General features: G+C 43.3%; 1 protein-coding gene across 1 annotated transcript; it reads left to right on the top strand.

The window, feature by feature from the left end:
- The first annotated feature begins 1,649 nt into the window (after positions 1–1,649).
- On the top strand, positions 1,650–12,836 carry ZNF555 (zinc finger protein 555). The gene is made up of 4 exons (NM_001082449.3): positions 1,650–1,796; positions 8,393–8,519; positions 8,939–9,122; positions 11,123–12,836. The coding sequence occupies exons 1-4, from the start codon at positions 1,794–1,796 to the stop codon at positions 12,681–12,683; spliced, it is 1,875 nt and encodes a 624-aa protein (NP_001075918.2). The 5' UTR covers positions 1,650–1,793; the 3' UTR covers positions 12,684–12,836.
- The last annotated feature ends 1,431 nt before the right edge of the window (positions 12,837–14,267 follow it).

The following is a 14,267-nucleotide window of genomic DNA, read 5'->3' as shown; positions in this document are numbered from 1 at the left end:
ATTAAATGCATTAGATGTTTAGCACCCATCTAGTAAGGGTATTTAGAGTTTTCAGGTCCATCACAAATTTATAGAAGTATTTTTTATTGTTGTTTTATATTAGTTAAGGTAGGAATTCAATTGCCTCAGGGATATCATAGCCTTAAAAAACCTTTTAAAAAAATATTGTGGCAAAAACCACGTGGGTTTCCCCAGTGGCTCAGCAATAAAGAATAAGCCTGCAATGCAGGAGACAAGGGTTTGATCCCTGGGTCAGGAAGAGCCCCTGGAGGAATAAATGACAACCCACTTCAGTATTCTTGCAGGGAAAATCCCATGGACAGAGGAGCCTGGTCGGCTATAGTCCATAGGGTCACAAAGAGTTTGACAAGACTGAGCAACTGAGCATGCAGGAAGCAATACACACATAACATGAAATTTACCATCTTAACCATTTTAAAATGTCAGCTGCTAACAGAATTGCGTCTCACAGATAGTACATAAAGGTCCAAACAGAGCCAACCCTTCGCTCTTAAACACATGCGTTGTAAAGTTACTTGATGGATATTTATTGTAATTATTTATGGCTGCATTTAACAAACTTTTCATTCTGTTTGATGCTATTTACACTACTGTATAAAGGAAGCGAATGACAGGAAAAGTCCCACCAATAAATAAATAATCTTCATTTAATTGTGATTTACCTTAAGAATTATGTGATCATCCACTCTTCCTGAGAAGATTCAAAGGACAACGTGCTTTTTCGATGGCTCTGATACTTAAGGGTCGCCAAGAGGCTAGGAATGAAAAGTGTTTCTAATCATTAAAAAAAAAAATGTGGTATTAAGTACATTCACACTATTATATAATACCAGACCCTTTTCATTTTCAAAATTCTCTGGGGATACTCTAAAAACCCCATCAGACATAAATTTCCCTGCAGTGCAAAATGTACAGCTGAGAACTGTGATGTCTCACACCTGCGGATATGCTGAGATCAGTCCTGCACGGAGATGGGGCCTGGAAGTCTGACCTTCCACGGGGGATAGTGCCTGGGTTGCTGACCTCAAGGCCCAATAGTGAAGACAAGGATGAAGGGCGGGGCCTCCGCGTGTCAAAAGTCACACGTCAAAATCAAGCAAGACCCCCACTTGCAGAGTGTGATGTTATTTTACACTGAGCGTCTTTGTTCTTAAGTTAAAGGCATGTTTCCACGGTGACCTTAATCCCTGCCCCACTTCCGGCCCCAGAGATCACCAGACTCCCTCCTCACCCACGCTGTCCAGTCCTCTCTAGTCCCGGTTCCGGACAGGGACGCCCCTTGTGAAAACTGAGTCAGGACTTCGGGTCCAGGAGGAGGACTTGGGAGGACCCGCCGGCACAGGAGCGAGTTCTGCTCAGAGCTCCGGGATAGTGGACGGTATCCCTAAGCCTAATCACTCTATAAATCAGAGGGCGGGAAAAATCGGAGGCGTTCGGGCGGGGCCGGAGAATTGTCCAATCAGGGGCACAAGAAGGCGGGTCTCGGGAAACCTTCCAGTCAGGAGCCCCGGCAGTAAAAATGTTAGAAGATTGCCCAATCAGACCGGTGAGGTGTGAAGCATCTCCCAATCATAATCCCGGACGAAGAGAGTGTCAGGAGCATCGTCCAATCAGGGCCGAGGGCGGGCACGCTTCCTGCCCGACAGAGTAGTTCTCTGGGGGCCTTGGCGATGCTGCGCACCTGCCCCGGGGCCCCAGGTGTCAGGTCCCTGTGGCTCTCACCTGCCCGGGCCGCGGGGAGGACTCCCGGGAGAGCCCAGAGCGGGGAAGAGATGGTGAGTGAGCGGGGCCGGGCTCAACATCGGGAAGGGCTGATTTGAACCAGCTGGAAGCGGTCCCGGGGTAGGGTCCTGGCGTCCTGTCCGGTCCGCGCGTGTGTGTCAGCGGTCTCAGAACTACCCGGGTGACCCGATGCTCACAGGTGCCTTCCGCACGGGGCCCCGAGAACACCAGCCCCTGGTCGGTTCCTCCCAGCGGACAGTCTGCAGGGGCGGGCGGGGAGCTTGAGGAGACCTGCTTGGGGACCTTGGACTGGAAAGGGTCACCTGGTAGGTCCTCGGTCCTGAGTGACCCCAACTCCAGCCCTCATTTCTTGGAGGGACACTAGTTGTCAGCTGACCGAACGCCTGAGGGGAAAAGGCAAATAATTCCTGACCCGTGGGTTCTCACAAGGGAAGTGAGAAAAACTAACGCCAAGGTCAAGGAAAGCGCACTATCAGGTGGGGCAGCACCCCTCAAACCGCCACCCCCGCCCAAGCAAAATGCACAGTCGACACAGTGGGGACACTGCTGGTGTCCTTTGTTCAGAGAGCACTTCAGTGAACGATGGGGGAGGGGTGCCCCACGTGATGGCGTGGCTGCACTTGACCCTTGGGTCATCTTTGTCTGGGGACCAGTACAGCCCTGCCCCTCCCTGGGTTTGCTACCTTGAAAAGATGTGTTCGCTTACTGGAACCTCGGATTTTCGGCAACTGTAAAATACATCTAATAAATACAGCGGGAAACAGAAAATAAAATATTTTCAAAGGGGTGAGTTTCAGAAGAAAGGAAAAAAAAGGAAATATCTTGCATTCTGCTTGTTAAAAATAAATCACCTGTCTGTGGTAAGTTTCTGAGGTCTGTTTGAGTTAACAAATGGAATTCTGGGGCATAGCCTCGAAAGTTCTGGGGAAAAACATGTCAGAGTAATAGAGATTTCCCTTCCTGTACAGCTGCAGAGAAGTGAAAGAAATACCACATAGCATGATAGGTAAAGGTGGTGAAGATTCACCCCAAAATATCAGTTATTTAATTTGTGACAGTTGATGCTACTGTTGTTTATTATTTGCAATATACTTTGCTTAAATCTGCAATAAATTGTTTATTATCCTTGAAACCTGTGGGTATACATGGATCTTACTTAGACACCAGTTTGTCCTGTCCTTTGTGCTGAAGTGTCTGTCATTTCTGCTTGGCTCTCCTTTTAGACACAGGTCTGCTTTGGACTCTGTTCCTCAAGGTAGATCTAATGGCCCATTCCTCTGCCAATTCATCCTTTCGGGAGTGCTGCTGCTTTAAAATCCTTGCAGTGTGCCAGTCAGATTTTCTTCTGGTTCTTCAGAATATTTTGACTGTTTAGGGGCATTTGTTCTCATTAGGTTGGAAAGTTAGTATTTGTTAAATCCTAAAAAAAAAAAATCTGTTTTGGGATTTCATGGGATTCTATAAAGATCCTAGGTCTGTCTTGGGTGGATCGATATTTTGGTTAAGAATGTGTGTCATCTTGTCATTTATTTCATTTTTCTTTGTTACTATCCTTGCTGCTGCTGCTGCTGCTAAGTCACTTCAGTCGTGTCCAACTCTGTGCGACCCCATAGACGGCAGCCCACCAGGCTCCCCCGTCCCTGGGATTCTCCAGGCAAGAATACTGGAGTGGGTTGCTATTTCCTTCTCCAGTGCTTGGTATTTTTAAATTTTTCTATTTCTTTTTTCTTTTTCTAATGCATTATTTATTTATTTGGCTCCACTGCATCTCAGTTGCAGCATTTGGGATATTTTAGTTGTGGCATGCGGGATCTAGTTCCGTGACCAGGAATTGAACCCAGGCTCCCTGCACTGGGAGCTCAAAGTCTTAGCCACTGGACCACCAGGGTAGTCTAGTTATTAGATTCTTTTTATAGCTTTTATTAAACTTACTTTGTACTACTTCAATTTGGTTTTTACCATGGTGTGTGTTATCTTTTCAAAGTGACCTTTCCTGGGTCTTCCCTGGTGGTCCATTGATTAAGATTCTGTACTTTCAATGCAGGGGATTGGGTTTGATTCAGGGAAATGAGATCCCACATGTTGCATGGTGTGGTCAAAAAATAAAGTGACCTTTCCAATTTGCTGTTGCTTTTAATTAGAAAGGTAATGAAATTTATATTGAGTTTTTATCCTGAGATCTTGTTCAGCATCTTATTCTATGATTATCGTTTTTTTTTTCTGTTGGTGTCATACATGTGCAGTTGTTTTAGTTAGGCACTGAGACAACCTCTTTTCTAGTACTGCACGTTTGTACTGGACTGGATTGCTAGTATAATGTTGACTAAGAGGTCAGCTGGTCACACGTCATTTGTATTTAATTGTCTTGGAGAAAACAGTTAACTTCATACAATTTATATGTTTTTTTCTTTCTTTTTTAGTTTTTGAATTTTTTTCTCATCTGTTTTCCTTTAATCATGCATATTACCATCTGTTTCCTACTGGTAAGAGTGTTTTTTTATGTATGACTGTTGAATATTATAAAATGGCTTTCAACAACACTAAGATGATTAGAAGTAATTCCTATGAGTTGGTAGTGTTTTCTGTTGTATAGATAACATCAGTGCAGGAAAATGTATATGACATATATAGTTGACAAAAATATTGAAAAAAAAAAATCCTCTGTGAAATGAGACTCAGCCCTCAATGTAGAACCAGCTTTCATACCAGACTGCAAATGAACCCAAATGACAGGCCCCTCACTCTCCAAATTCAACCAATATGTTGAATATGTTGAATTATATCAAGATATATATGTGTGTGTGTGCTTGTGTGCTCAGTCATGTCCAACTCTTTGCGACCCCATGGACTATAGCCTGCCAGGCTCCACTGTCCATTTCTAGGCAAGAAAACTGGAGTAGATTGCCATTTTCTTTTCCAGGGAATCTTCTGGACCCAGAGAGGGGGGAACCGAAGTCTCCTATGTCTCCTTTATTGTAGGCACTCTAGGGTTCTTTTTATAAGGGCACTAATCCCATCCCTGGTCAGCTCCATAAGGCTCCACCACCAAACACCATTAGGTTTCAACCTGAATTTGGTGGCGGAGGACACAGACCCTCAGCCCACGGTAGTCCCCAAGACCACCCTGGCTTCACAGATTTACTTAGTGGCTCCCTGGCTTCAGTGTGTAGCCGTGCTCATGGCTCTGATTTCTGACCGTGGGAATAAAGCAGAGTCAGCAGGAGAAAGGTGCCCAGGCCAGTTCCTGAGGAGACTGAGTGCAGGATCCCAAGGGTTCCCCACTCCCCCCCTCAAAATCACACAGGGCAGTCTTCCTCCCTCCACCCCCCACTACTGTGGTGAGAACATGGTTGACATGCCATCCACCCGGAACACTAATGAGAGGCTCAGTTACCAGGATTGTGTTGGGCTGGTCATGTAGACACCTGTGATTAGTCTGAACTGAGATTCCAGACTCCCAGACGGAAAACTGTTCTTCAGCATAAACCATATTATTAGCATAAAAGGGCAGAGGAGCCACGCTGTCAGGGTGGTGAGAATGCCGCCCAGACCCAAGTTCCCACATGCCAGCAGAAGGCCAGCCCTGCATGCCAAGCTGAAGAAAGACTGGACAGCCCCTTGCCCTTCGCTTTGTCTAAACTTTTGCTTCAGCTCTAGGAACTGGTTTAACTTTTTTCCTTCTAATGCAGTACGGTCTTCTAACTCTTTTTTCCCGACCCAAAGCTCACTTTTGGGAACTTGAGGGGCGTTTCACCTCCTGCCCAGAAGAGAGCAAAAATCAGAGGTGTCCCCTGGGCTGGACTTTGATTGTCCTCTCACTTGGCCAGTATGGCCACTGGCAGGCGGTATATTCAGTGAGCTGGCCCTCCTGGAGTTGGATCGCTCATTTTCACCTTGATCAACTTTTAACCTCACAGCAGGCAGTTCAGTCGCCCTTTCATACCCCAGATGACCCCATCGTCATCCGCTCTTCCTTCTTCCTCCACTTCCCAGAGAGTGCTTTTCCCATATTTTAGTGAGTTTGGATTGTTTCAGCAAATCCCACTTCTGATGTGTCTAGTGGCCACAGGACCACCTGTGGTTCTGCAGGTAGGACTTACGTGACTCAGCACAGAGTTGTACTCATGACTAGAATGTATCACAACAAAAGGACAAAGCAGACTCAGCAAAGGGAAAAGGCCCATGAGGAGAAATCTGAAGAAAACCAGGTGCAGGCTTTTAAGAGTCCTTTCCCAGTGGTGTCACACATAACACACCTCACAGCCCAGGTTGTGACAGCACATGAAATACTATTTCCTGGAGGCTCATTAGGGACTCAGTGCCCTGAGGTTTTTATTGACAGCTGATTGTGTAAGCATACTGTGCCCAGCACGGACCCAAAGCCCAGATGCCCAAACAAAAAGCAGGTGCTCAGCATTAAATATCAGTTTAGAGACAGGGAGTAATAATTATGGTGGTGTGAAACTTTCAAATATTAAGTTCCCAGACGCCAGCCAAGGCTACCGTTGCCTCCTTGCCAGCAATCATTGCCAGGGATCAATGGTTTGCATTAAGGTTTGCAGTGTCCACTCTTCATGCATGTTCAGTAGAGGAAACACTACAGGCAACTCTATCACGAGCAACTCACCTGACTCAAGAAGCTCCTGTACAATAGGGATATTCCTGTTATGCTCTGTTGAATAGGTACTAAATTCTGGCATCAGAATTGTTGCAGAAGAGTGTTTTCTTTCCTCTGCTCATGGAATGTCACTGGGTTGATGAACTTTCAAAACAAAACAAAACGTGGCTTAAGGGAGGCATTCAGCTCAGTGGTTCTTGTGCTTAGGAATTGGCCCGACTTGCTCATGTGCCCACCAGGGAGAGGGACGTGGACAGAAGAGAAACTGAGAGTGCAGCCTCTAGGTTGGTTTGTGTGGAATCACTGTCTCCTGGAACTTGAGGCAAGGCAGTGTTTCCTTTGTAGGAAGGCACTGGAATCCTTTATGTATTTTATAGTCAAGGGTAAATTCACTGTCAAATGTTTCTGATGGTAAAGTCCTTTTCAAAGTAGGACTCTTAACCTTTTCCTTAAGGTCATCAAGGGTACTGTTTTATGACTCCTGTAGAAGAGCATCATGGAACATGTGTGTGTGTGTGTGTGTGTGTGTGTGAGAGAGAGAGAGCTCAGAACTGCTGAGGAGCAGCACTGGCTCAGGAGTGTAGAGAACGTATGGAGTTCTTACTTCCTATCATCATGAAAATAGAGAAAAAGAGTATAAACTGGGCTGTGATAACTGTTACACAGAAAAGTTAAAATTAATGCTTATTCAAAAGAAATATTTTATTCAGCCAGTTGGACTGTCCTTATGGCCTGGAGTTCTTTAAGACAATATGGCTAGCTGGCCCTTGCAGCACATTGGGTTCCCACTGGCCCATTGGCCTCTCATATTTGGTTGGGGGAAAAGAAGGAAAAATGTCCAGTCCTTCATTGTGCGTTTTCTTAAATTATTTATTTATTTATTTATTTTTGCCCACACCATGTGGCAGTGTGGGATCTTAGTTCCCTGACTAAAAGTCGAACCTGTGCTCTATGAATTGCAAGTGCAGAGTCCTAAGCACTGGACTAGGGAAGTCCCACCTTCATTGTGCTTTTATTCCTTTGAACCTCATTCAGGCTGACCTTGAGCTTCATGTGCTTATGAATGGTGTGCTGTAGGAAGAAGCTATAAAGTCTCTTGTGTCACAAGGGGGTGACAGTTCTTAAAATGCAAATATTGTAATGGACACATGTATATGTATGGATGGGTCCCTTCACTGTTTACCTGAAATAATCACAACATTGTTAATTAGCTGTGCGTGCATGCTAAATTGCTTCAGTTGTGTCTGATTCTGCAACCCTACAAACTGTAGCCTGCCAGGCTCCTCTGTCCAGGAGATTCTCTAGGTAAGAATACTGGAGTGGGTTGCCATGCCCTCCTCCAGGGGATCTTCCTGACCCAGGGATTGAACCCATGTCTCTTATGTCTCCTGCATTAATAGGTGGGTTCTTTACCATTTGCAGCACCTGGGAAGCCCTTAATTGGCTATACTGCAATATAAAATGTTTTTGATGTTAAGAAAATAAAAGTTTTTAAAAATGGAAATATTGTTTCATTTGTATAGTACTTTCATTTCTCCAACATGATCTGAATCCTTTGGTTAGAGAAGAGTAAGACTTGAAGTGGTCACAGTAGAAATATCGAGGTAAGTTGAGTGTGTTAGTGGTAGTGGTTTAGTTGCTAGTCGTGTCTGACTCTTGCAACCCCATGGTCTGTAGCCTGCCAGGCGCCTCTGTCCATGAAATTCCCCAGGCAAGAGTACTGGAGTGGATTGCCATTTCTTTTTGCATGGGATCTTCCTGACCCAGGGATCAAACCCAGGTTTCCTGCATTGCAGGCAGTTTCCTGCTTTGCAGGCGGATTCTTCAACAACTGAATCACTAATCTATCAGGGCAGGAGTGTGGACATAAAGTTAGGAGGTGTGATGACTGAGTCACAGAGTGAGTATTTGGTGACCACAAAATCTTGTTTGAGCTTCCTGTGACTTGAGCCCAGTTGCTCAGTGTCGTGAATCACATCCAAGCTCCTGCACATTTTTTGGTTGTTTTAGGACTTGGTGGTCTTCGAGGATGTGGCTGTGAACTTCACCCTGGAGGAGTGGGCTTTGCTGGATTCTTCTCAGAAGGAGCTCTACAGAGATGTGATGCTGGAGACCTTCAGAAACCTAGCCTCAGTGGGTAAGAATGATGTCATTCTTTAACTTAGTTATTTAGAGACAAGCATATCTGGCACATCACTGTTCTGAGATGTAGAATGTAAAAAGGAATTATGTTAACTAATAAGATAGATGTGGTCACAACTATCATAGAATCTACCCACAAAAAATGTGAATCTATATATTAAACTAAGTTTTTCTTTCTGTAAAGAAATTTCCCTTAGTATCACTAGTAGATACAGGTTTCATGGGGCCTTGGAGGTCCCAGTAAGTTCTGTTTTAGAACCTTGAGAGAATTTTACTGTGTTTATTAAAGTGCTCACCATTTTGACCCCTTGTACTTGTTTTTGATGAAGTCTTGACACAGATAAATGCCTCAGTTTCTTTCTGAGCTAACAGGTACTTTCTTTCTTGTAAAATTTATTCCCTTTTTGCTTTCAGATGGTGAGACTCAATATAAGGCCAATGGGTCAGTTTCTCAGCAGGATATTTATAGGAATAAAATATCCAAAGAACATAAAATATCAAAGTTCACTGGAAATGATTCCTGGCCCTTTGTCTTAGGAAAAGTTTGGGAAGAACTCAGCATTGAAGATCAGTACACATACCAGAGTAGACACCCAAGGTGAGTTGCACTCAGAGAAGGCAGTATTTCAGGAGGGAATCTTAGCATGTCATGAAGTTTAAAAAGCAAACAAAGCACACATAAGCCTAGGTCAGATTTGTTTGTTCATAGAGATTTTCACAAAGATTTTTTTTTAAATTTGACATTGATGTGTTAGAAACAGTTGAAAACAATCAGCTGGAGAGATCATGTTTAAGAAACACTTGTTTCTGTAATGGTTGCAGTTGAGCCCCCTTTCGTGGCATTGAGTTCATTCCACTTTCAGTTCAGTTCAGTCGCTCAGTTGTGTCCAACTCTTTGCGACCCCATGAATCGCAGCACACCAGGCCTCCCTGTCCATCACCAACTCCCGGAGTTCACCAAGACTCACGTCCATCAAATCAGTGATGCCATCCAGCCATCTCATCCTCTGCCATCCCCTTCTCCTCCTGCCCCCAATCCCTCCCAGCATCAGAGTCTTTTCCAATGAGTCAACTCTTCACATGAGGTGGCCAAAGTACTGGAGTTTCAGCTTTAGCATCAGTCCTTCCAAAGAAATCCCAGGGCTGATCTCCTTCAGAATGGACTGGTTGGATCACCTTGTAGTCCAAGGGATTCTCAAGAGTCTTCTCCAACACCACAGTTCAAAGGCATCAATTCATCGGCACTCAGCCTTCTTCACAGTCCAACTCTCACATCCATACATGACCACAGGAAAAACCATAGCCTTGACTAGACAAACCTTTATTGGCAAAGTAATGTCTCTGCTTTTGAATATGCTATCTAGGTTGGTCATAACTTTCCTTCCAAGGAGTAAATGTCTTTTAATTTCATGGCTGCAGTCACCATCTGCAGTGATTTTGGAGCCCAAAAAAATAAAGTCTGACACTGTTTCCACTGTTTCCCCATCTATTTCCCATGACGTGATGGGACTAGATGCCATAATCTTCGTTTTCTGAATGTTGAGTTTTAAGCCAACTTTTTCACTCTCCTCTTTCACTTTCATCAAGAGGCTTTTTAGTTCCTCTTCACTTTCTGTCATAAGGGTGGTGTCATCTGCGTATCTGAGGTTATTGATATTTCTCCCGGCAATCTTGATTCCAGCTTGTGTTTCTTCCAGTCCAGCATTTCTCATGATGTACTCTGCATAAAAGTTAAATAAGCAGGGTGACAATATACAGCTTTGATGTACTCCTTTTCCTATTTGGAACCAGTCTGTTGTTCCATGTCCAGTTCTAACTGTTGCTTCCTGACCTGCATACAAATTTCTCAAGAGGCAGATCAGTTGGTCTGGTGTTCCCATCTCTCTCAGAATTTTCCACAGTTTGTTGTGATCCACACAGTCAAAGGCTTTGGCATAGTCAATAAAGCACAAATAGATGTTTTTCTGGAACGCTCTTGCTTTTTCCATGATCCAGTGGATATTGGCAATTTGATCTCTGGTTCCTCTGCCTTTTCTAAAACCAGCTTGAACATCAGGAAGTTCACGGTTCACATATTGCTGAAGCCTGGCTTGGAGAATTTTGAGCATTACTTTACTAGCGTGTGAGATGAGTGCAATTGTGCGGTAGTTTGAGCATTCTTTGGCATTGCCTTTCTTTGGGATTGGAATGAAAACTGACCTTTTCCAGTCCTGTGGCCACTGCAGAGTTTTCCAAATTAAGAAGTCAAATCAGTGAGAAAATTTACCCTTTCAGTGAAATCCGTGAAAGTGTAATCCTTGTATGTATGTGTGTGTGTGTGTGTGCTCAGTCATGTCTGACTCTTTGCAACCCCATGGACTATAGCCCACCAGGTTTCTCTGTCCATGAAAGTCTCTAGGAAAGAATACTGAAGTGAGTAGCCATTACCTCTCTAGAGGGTCTTCCCGACCCAGGGATTGAACCCATGTCTCTTGCGTGTCCTGCATTGTCAGGGAAATTCTTTATCACTGCACCACCTGGGAAGCTCTGCAATCCTTGTACTTGCTAATAAATCATTATTAGTCAAACCATTTATAACATGCTTCTCATGTTTAACAGAAATCATGTGGTGGAAAGACTCCAGGAAAGTAATGATCAGTATGGGGAAGGCTTTAGTCAGATTCCAAATCTTAACCTGTACCAGAAAACACTCACTGGAGTAAAACAGTATGAATACAGTCCATACAAAAAAGCCTTCATGCATCGTTCACTCAAGAATCACAGCACTGCTTGCACTGGACATAAACCGTATCAATGTCAGGAATGTGGGCAGGCCTACAGTTCTCATTCACACCTAAGGACGCATGTGAGGATCCATAATGGAGAAAGGCCCTTTGTGTGTAAATTATGTGGAAAAACCTTTCCGCGTACTTCTTCCCTCAACCGGCATATCAGGATTCATACTGCTGAGAAAACCTATGAATGTCAGCAATGTGGGAAAGCCTTCATTGATTTTTCAAGTCTTACTAGTCATGTGAGAACTCACACTGGAGAGAAACCATATCAATGTAAGGAGTGTGAGAAAGCTTTCAGCTACTCCTCAACTTTTCGAAGACACATGATAACACACACTGGAGAGAAGCCCTATAAGTGTATGGAATGTGGGGAAGCCTTCAGCTACTCCTCAACTTTTCGAAGACACATGATATCACATACTGGGGAGACACCACATAAATGTAAGGAATGTGGGGAAGCCTTTAGTTATTCCTCAGCTTTTCGAAGGCACATGATAACACACACGGGAGAGAAGCCCTATGAATGTAAACAGTGTGGGAAAACCTTCATTTATCTCCAGTCCTTTCGAAGGCATGAAAGGATTCACACTGGAGAGAAGCCTTACGAATGTAAGCAATGTGGAAAAACCTTCATCTATCCCCAGTCATTTCGAAGACATGAAAGGACGCACGGCGGAGAAAAACCCTATGAATGTGACCAGTGTGGAAAAGCATTCAGCCACCCATCCTCCTTTCGAGGACACATGAGGGTGCACACTGGAGAGAAACCTTACAAGTGCAGTCAGTGTGGGAAAACTTTCAACTGGCCCATATCCTTACGAAAACACTTGCGAACTCACACTAAAGAGAAACCGTTTGAATGTAAACAGTGTGGAAAAGCCTTCAATTTGTCTGCTTGCTTTCGGGAGCATGTGAGAATGCATCCTGGAGACAAGTCTTATGAATGCAAGCTATGTGGGAAAGCCTTCTACTGTCACCTCTCCTTACAGAAACACATGAGAAGGCACACCGCTGAGAAGCTTTATGAATGTGAGCAATGCCAGAAAGCTTTCAGTTGGCCTGAACTTTTGCAACAGCATGTGAGAACGCATACTGCAGAGAAACCTTACAAATGCAAGGAGTGTGGTAAAGTTTTCAAGTGGCCCTCGTCCCTACCAATACATATGAGAATGCACACTGGAGAGAAACCATACGAATGTAAGCAGTGTGGGAAGGCCTTCAGTTGTTCCTCATCCTTAAGAAGACATGCGAGGATACATACTGTGGAGAAACACTACATATGTAATGGGGAAAATCCTGCAAATGAACTCATGCACAGTGCTTCAGAAAATTCACACGAGGAGAGAAATCTTATAAAAGTTGCAAATCTGGTATTGCCTTTATGAGTCCCGCGTCATGGAAGTGGATCCATATGGAGTGTATTTCTAATTCTTTTTGATGAAAATTAACTGTTAAAGTAGTCTCTTAACTATAGTACATAAATTTTGTAGGTAGTGGGTTTTTTTTATGTTTTAGGAAATAAAACATTTATCTTTCCAGTTGGACTCATGGTGATTTGCAGTGTATTATATATATATATATATATATATATATATATGTGTGTGTATGTATGTATGTATGTATATAGTTTAGAGCAACTACCCAATGTGGGGCTCGAACCCATGACCCTGGGATTAAGAGCCTGATGCTCTTCTGACTGAGCTAGCCAGGCAGTTAAATATATAGTTTAACATCTTAGTTGTTTAAATTGTCTTTTAAGGGGTCATTGGAACAATGACATTGTGGTATTTGTTGGAATTTTCCTACTGGCTTAGTGTGGCAGATACTGGATAATCAACCATTACATATTTTCCACCATGGTATTGAGACAGCCTTTATTTATTTAGGCCAGTGGAGCCTTATTCCATTTTTCTTAAACATAGTTGGTAGAAATTTGTAATTAGGCAGAGTTCTTCAAAATGTATAGTCTCATGTGAATTGTTACTTTGAACTTTTATGCTTTGCTTTGTCTTCACTTGTGATTGTAAATTAAAACTAGGTTTTTTATTTAAGAGACACTTGTGATGTGACCATGAAATATCAAGTTCTGGATTGTGTTACATCAGCATGAGTAGTGTTAGGACCTATAGTTCCCCAGATCCCTTCCCTTTATGATTCTGTGTCCAAATATACCCGAAGCCTATTGATGTGAGATTTGGAAGGCAGAAGTGAAGCCATTACTAAGGTCTTGCAGTTTGTTGTTGTTTAGTCGCTCAGTTATGTCTGACTTTTTTGCGACCCCATGGACTATAGCCCACCAGACTCCTCTGTCCATGGGATTCTCCAGGCAAGAATACTGGAATAGGTTGCCATTTCCTTCTCCAGGGGATCTTCTTGACCCAGGCCTGGAACCTATGTCTCCTTCATTGGCAGGTGGATTCCTTACACTGAGCAACCAGAGAATCTATAGATACATTTACTTATCACTAAAATAACCATTTTGGTCTCCTAACATATTTTGAGGTATATTGTTGGGGAAAGGTCAAAGAGCTGCTTCTAGAACTGTTCCTTAAGATAATAAGCCTGAGGCAACACTCACTCATGGAGGAATTTCAGAGATTATTGCTGCTTTCAAGTCCTGGGTGATACAAGGATTTTTTTTTTTTAACTAAACTTTTCTTTCAGTTTGGTTGTTATAAAAGCTGTCAAAGGGGAGTTTGAAATATCACAATCCTTTTTAAGGTGCTTTTAAAAAACTTGTAGTTGATTTACAATGTTGTGTTAATTTCTGCTGTATAACAGTGATTCATTTATATATGTGTGTATATGTGTGTGTATTCTTTTCATTTTCTTTTCCATTATGGTTTATCACAGTAATCGAATATAGTTTCCTGTGCTCTATAGTAGGACCTGGTTGTTTGTTATTATTGATACATTATTATTGACTGAAGTCCTTATAGGCCAGTGCTGAAGTTCCAACTTCAACCCCA

This window comes from Bos taurus, chromosome 7 (genome assembly GCF_002263795.3).
Source record: "Bos taurus isolate L1 Dominette 01449 registration number 42190680 breed Hereford chromosome 7, ARS-UCD2.0, whole genome shotgun sequence".
Taxonomy (NCBI): Eukaryota; Metazoa; Chordata; class Mammalia; order Artiodactyla; family Bovidae; genus Bos; species Bos taurus.
The sequence above is the reverse complement of the archived record's forward strand: the minus strand, read 5'-3'. Positions and strand labels throughout refer to the sequence as shown.

Excerpts from the sequence above, each read along its gene's own strand:
- ZNF555 (NM_001082449.3), top strand. Across the intron at positions 8,520-8,938 it reads CAGAAACCTAGCCTCAGTGG|ATGGTGAGACTCAATATAAG; the intron begins GTAAGAATGATG and ends TTTTGCTTTCAG. Across the intron at positions 9,123-11,122 it reads TACCAGAGTAGACACCCAAG|AAATCATGTGGTGGAAAGAC; the intron begins GTGAGTTGCACT and ends CATGTTTAACAG.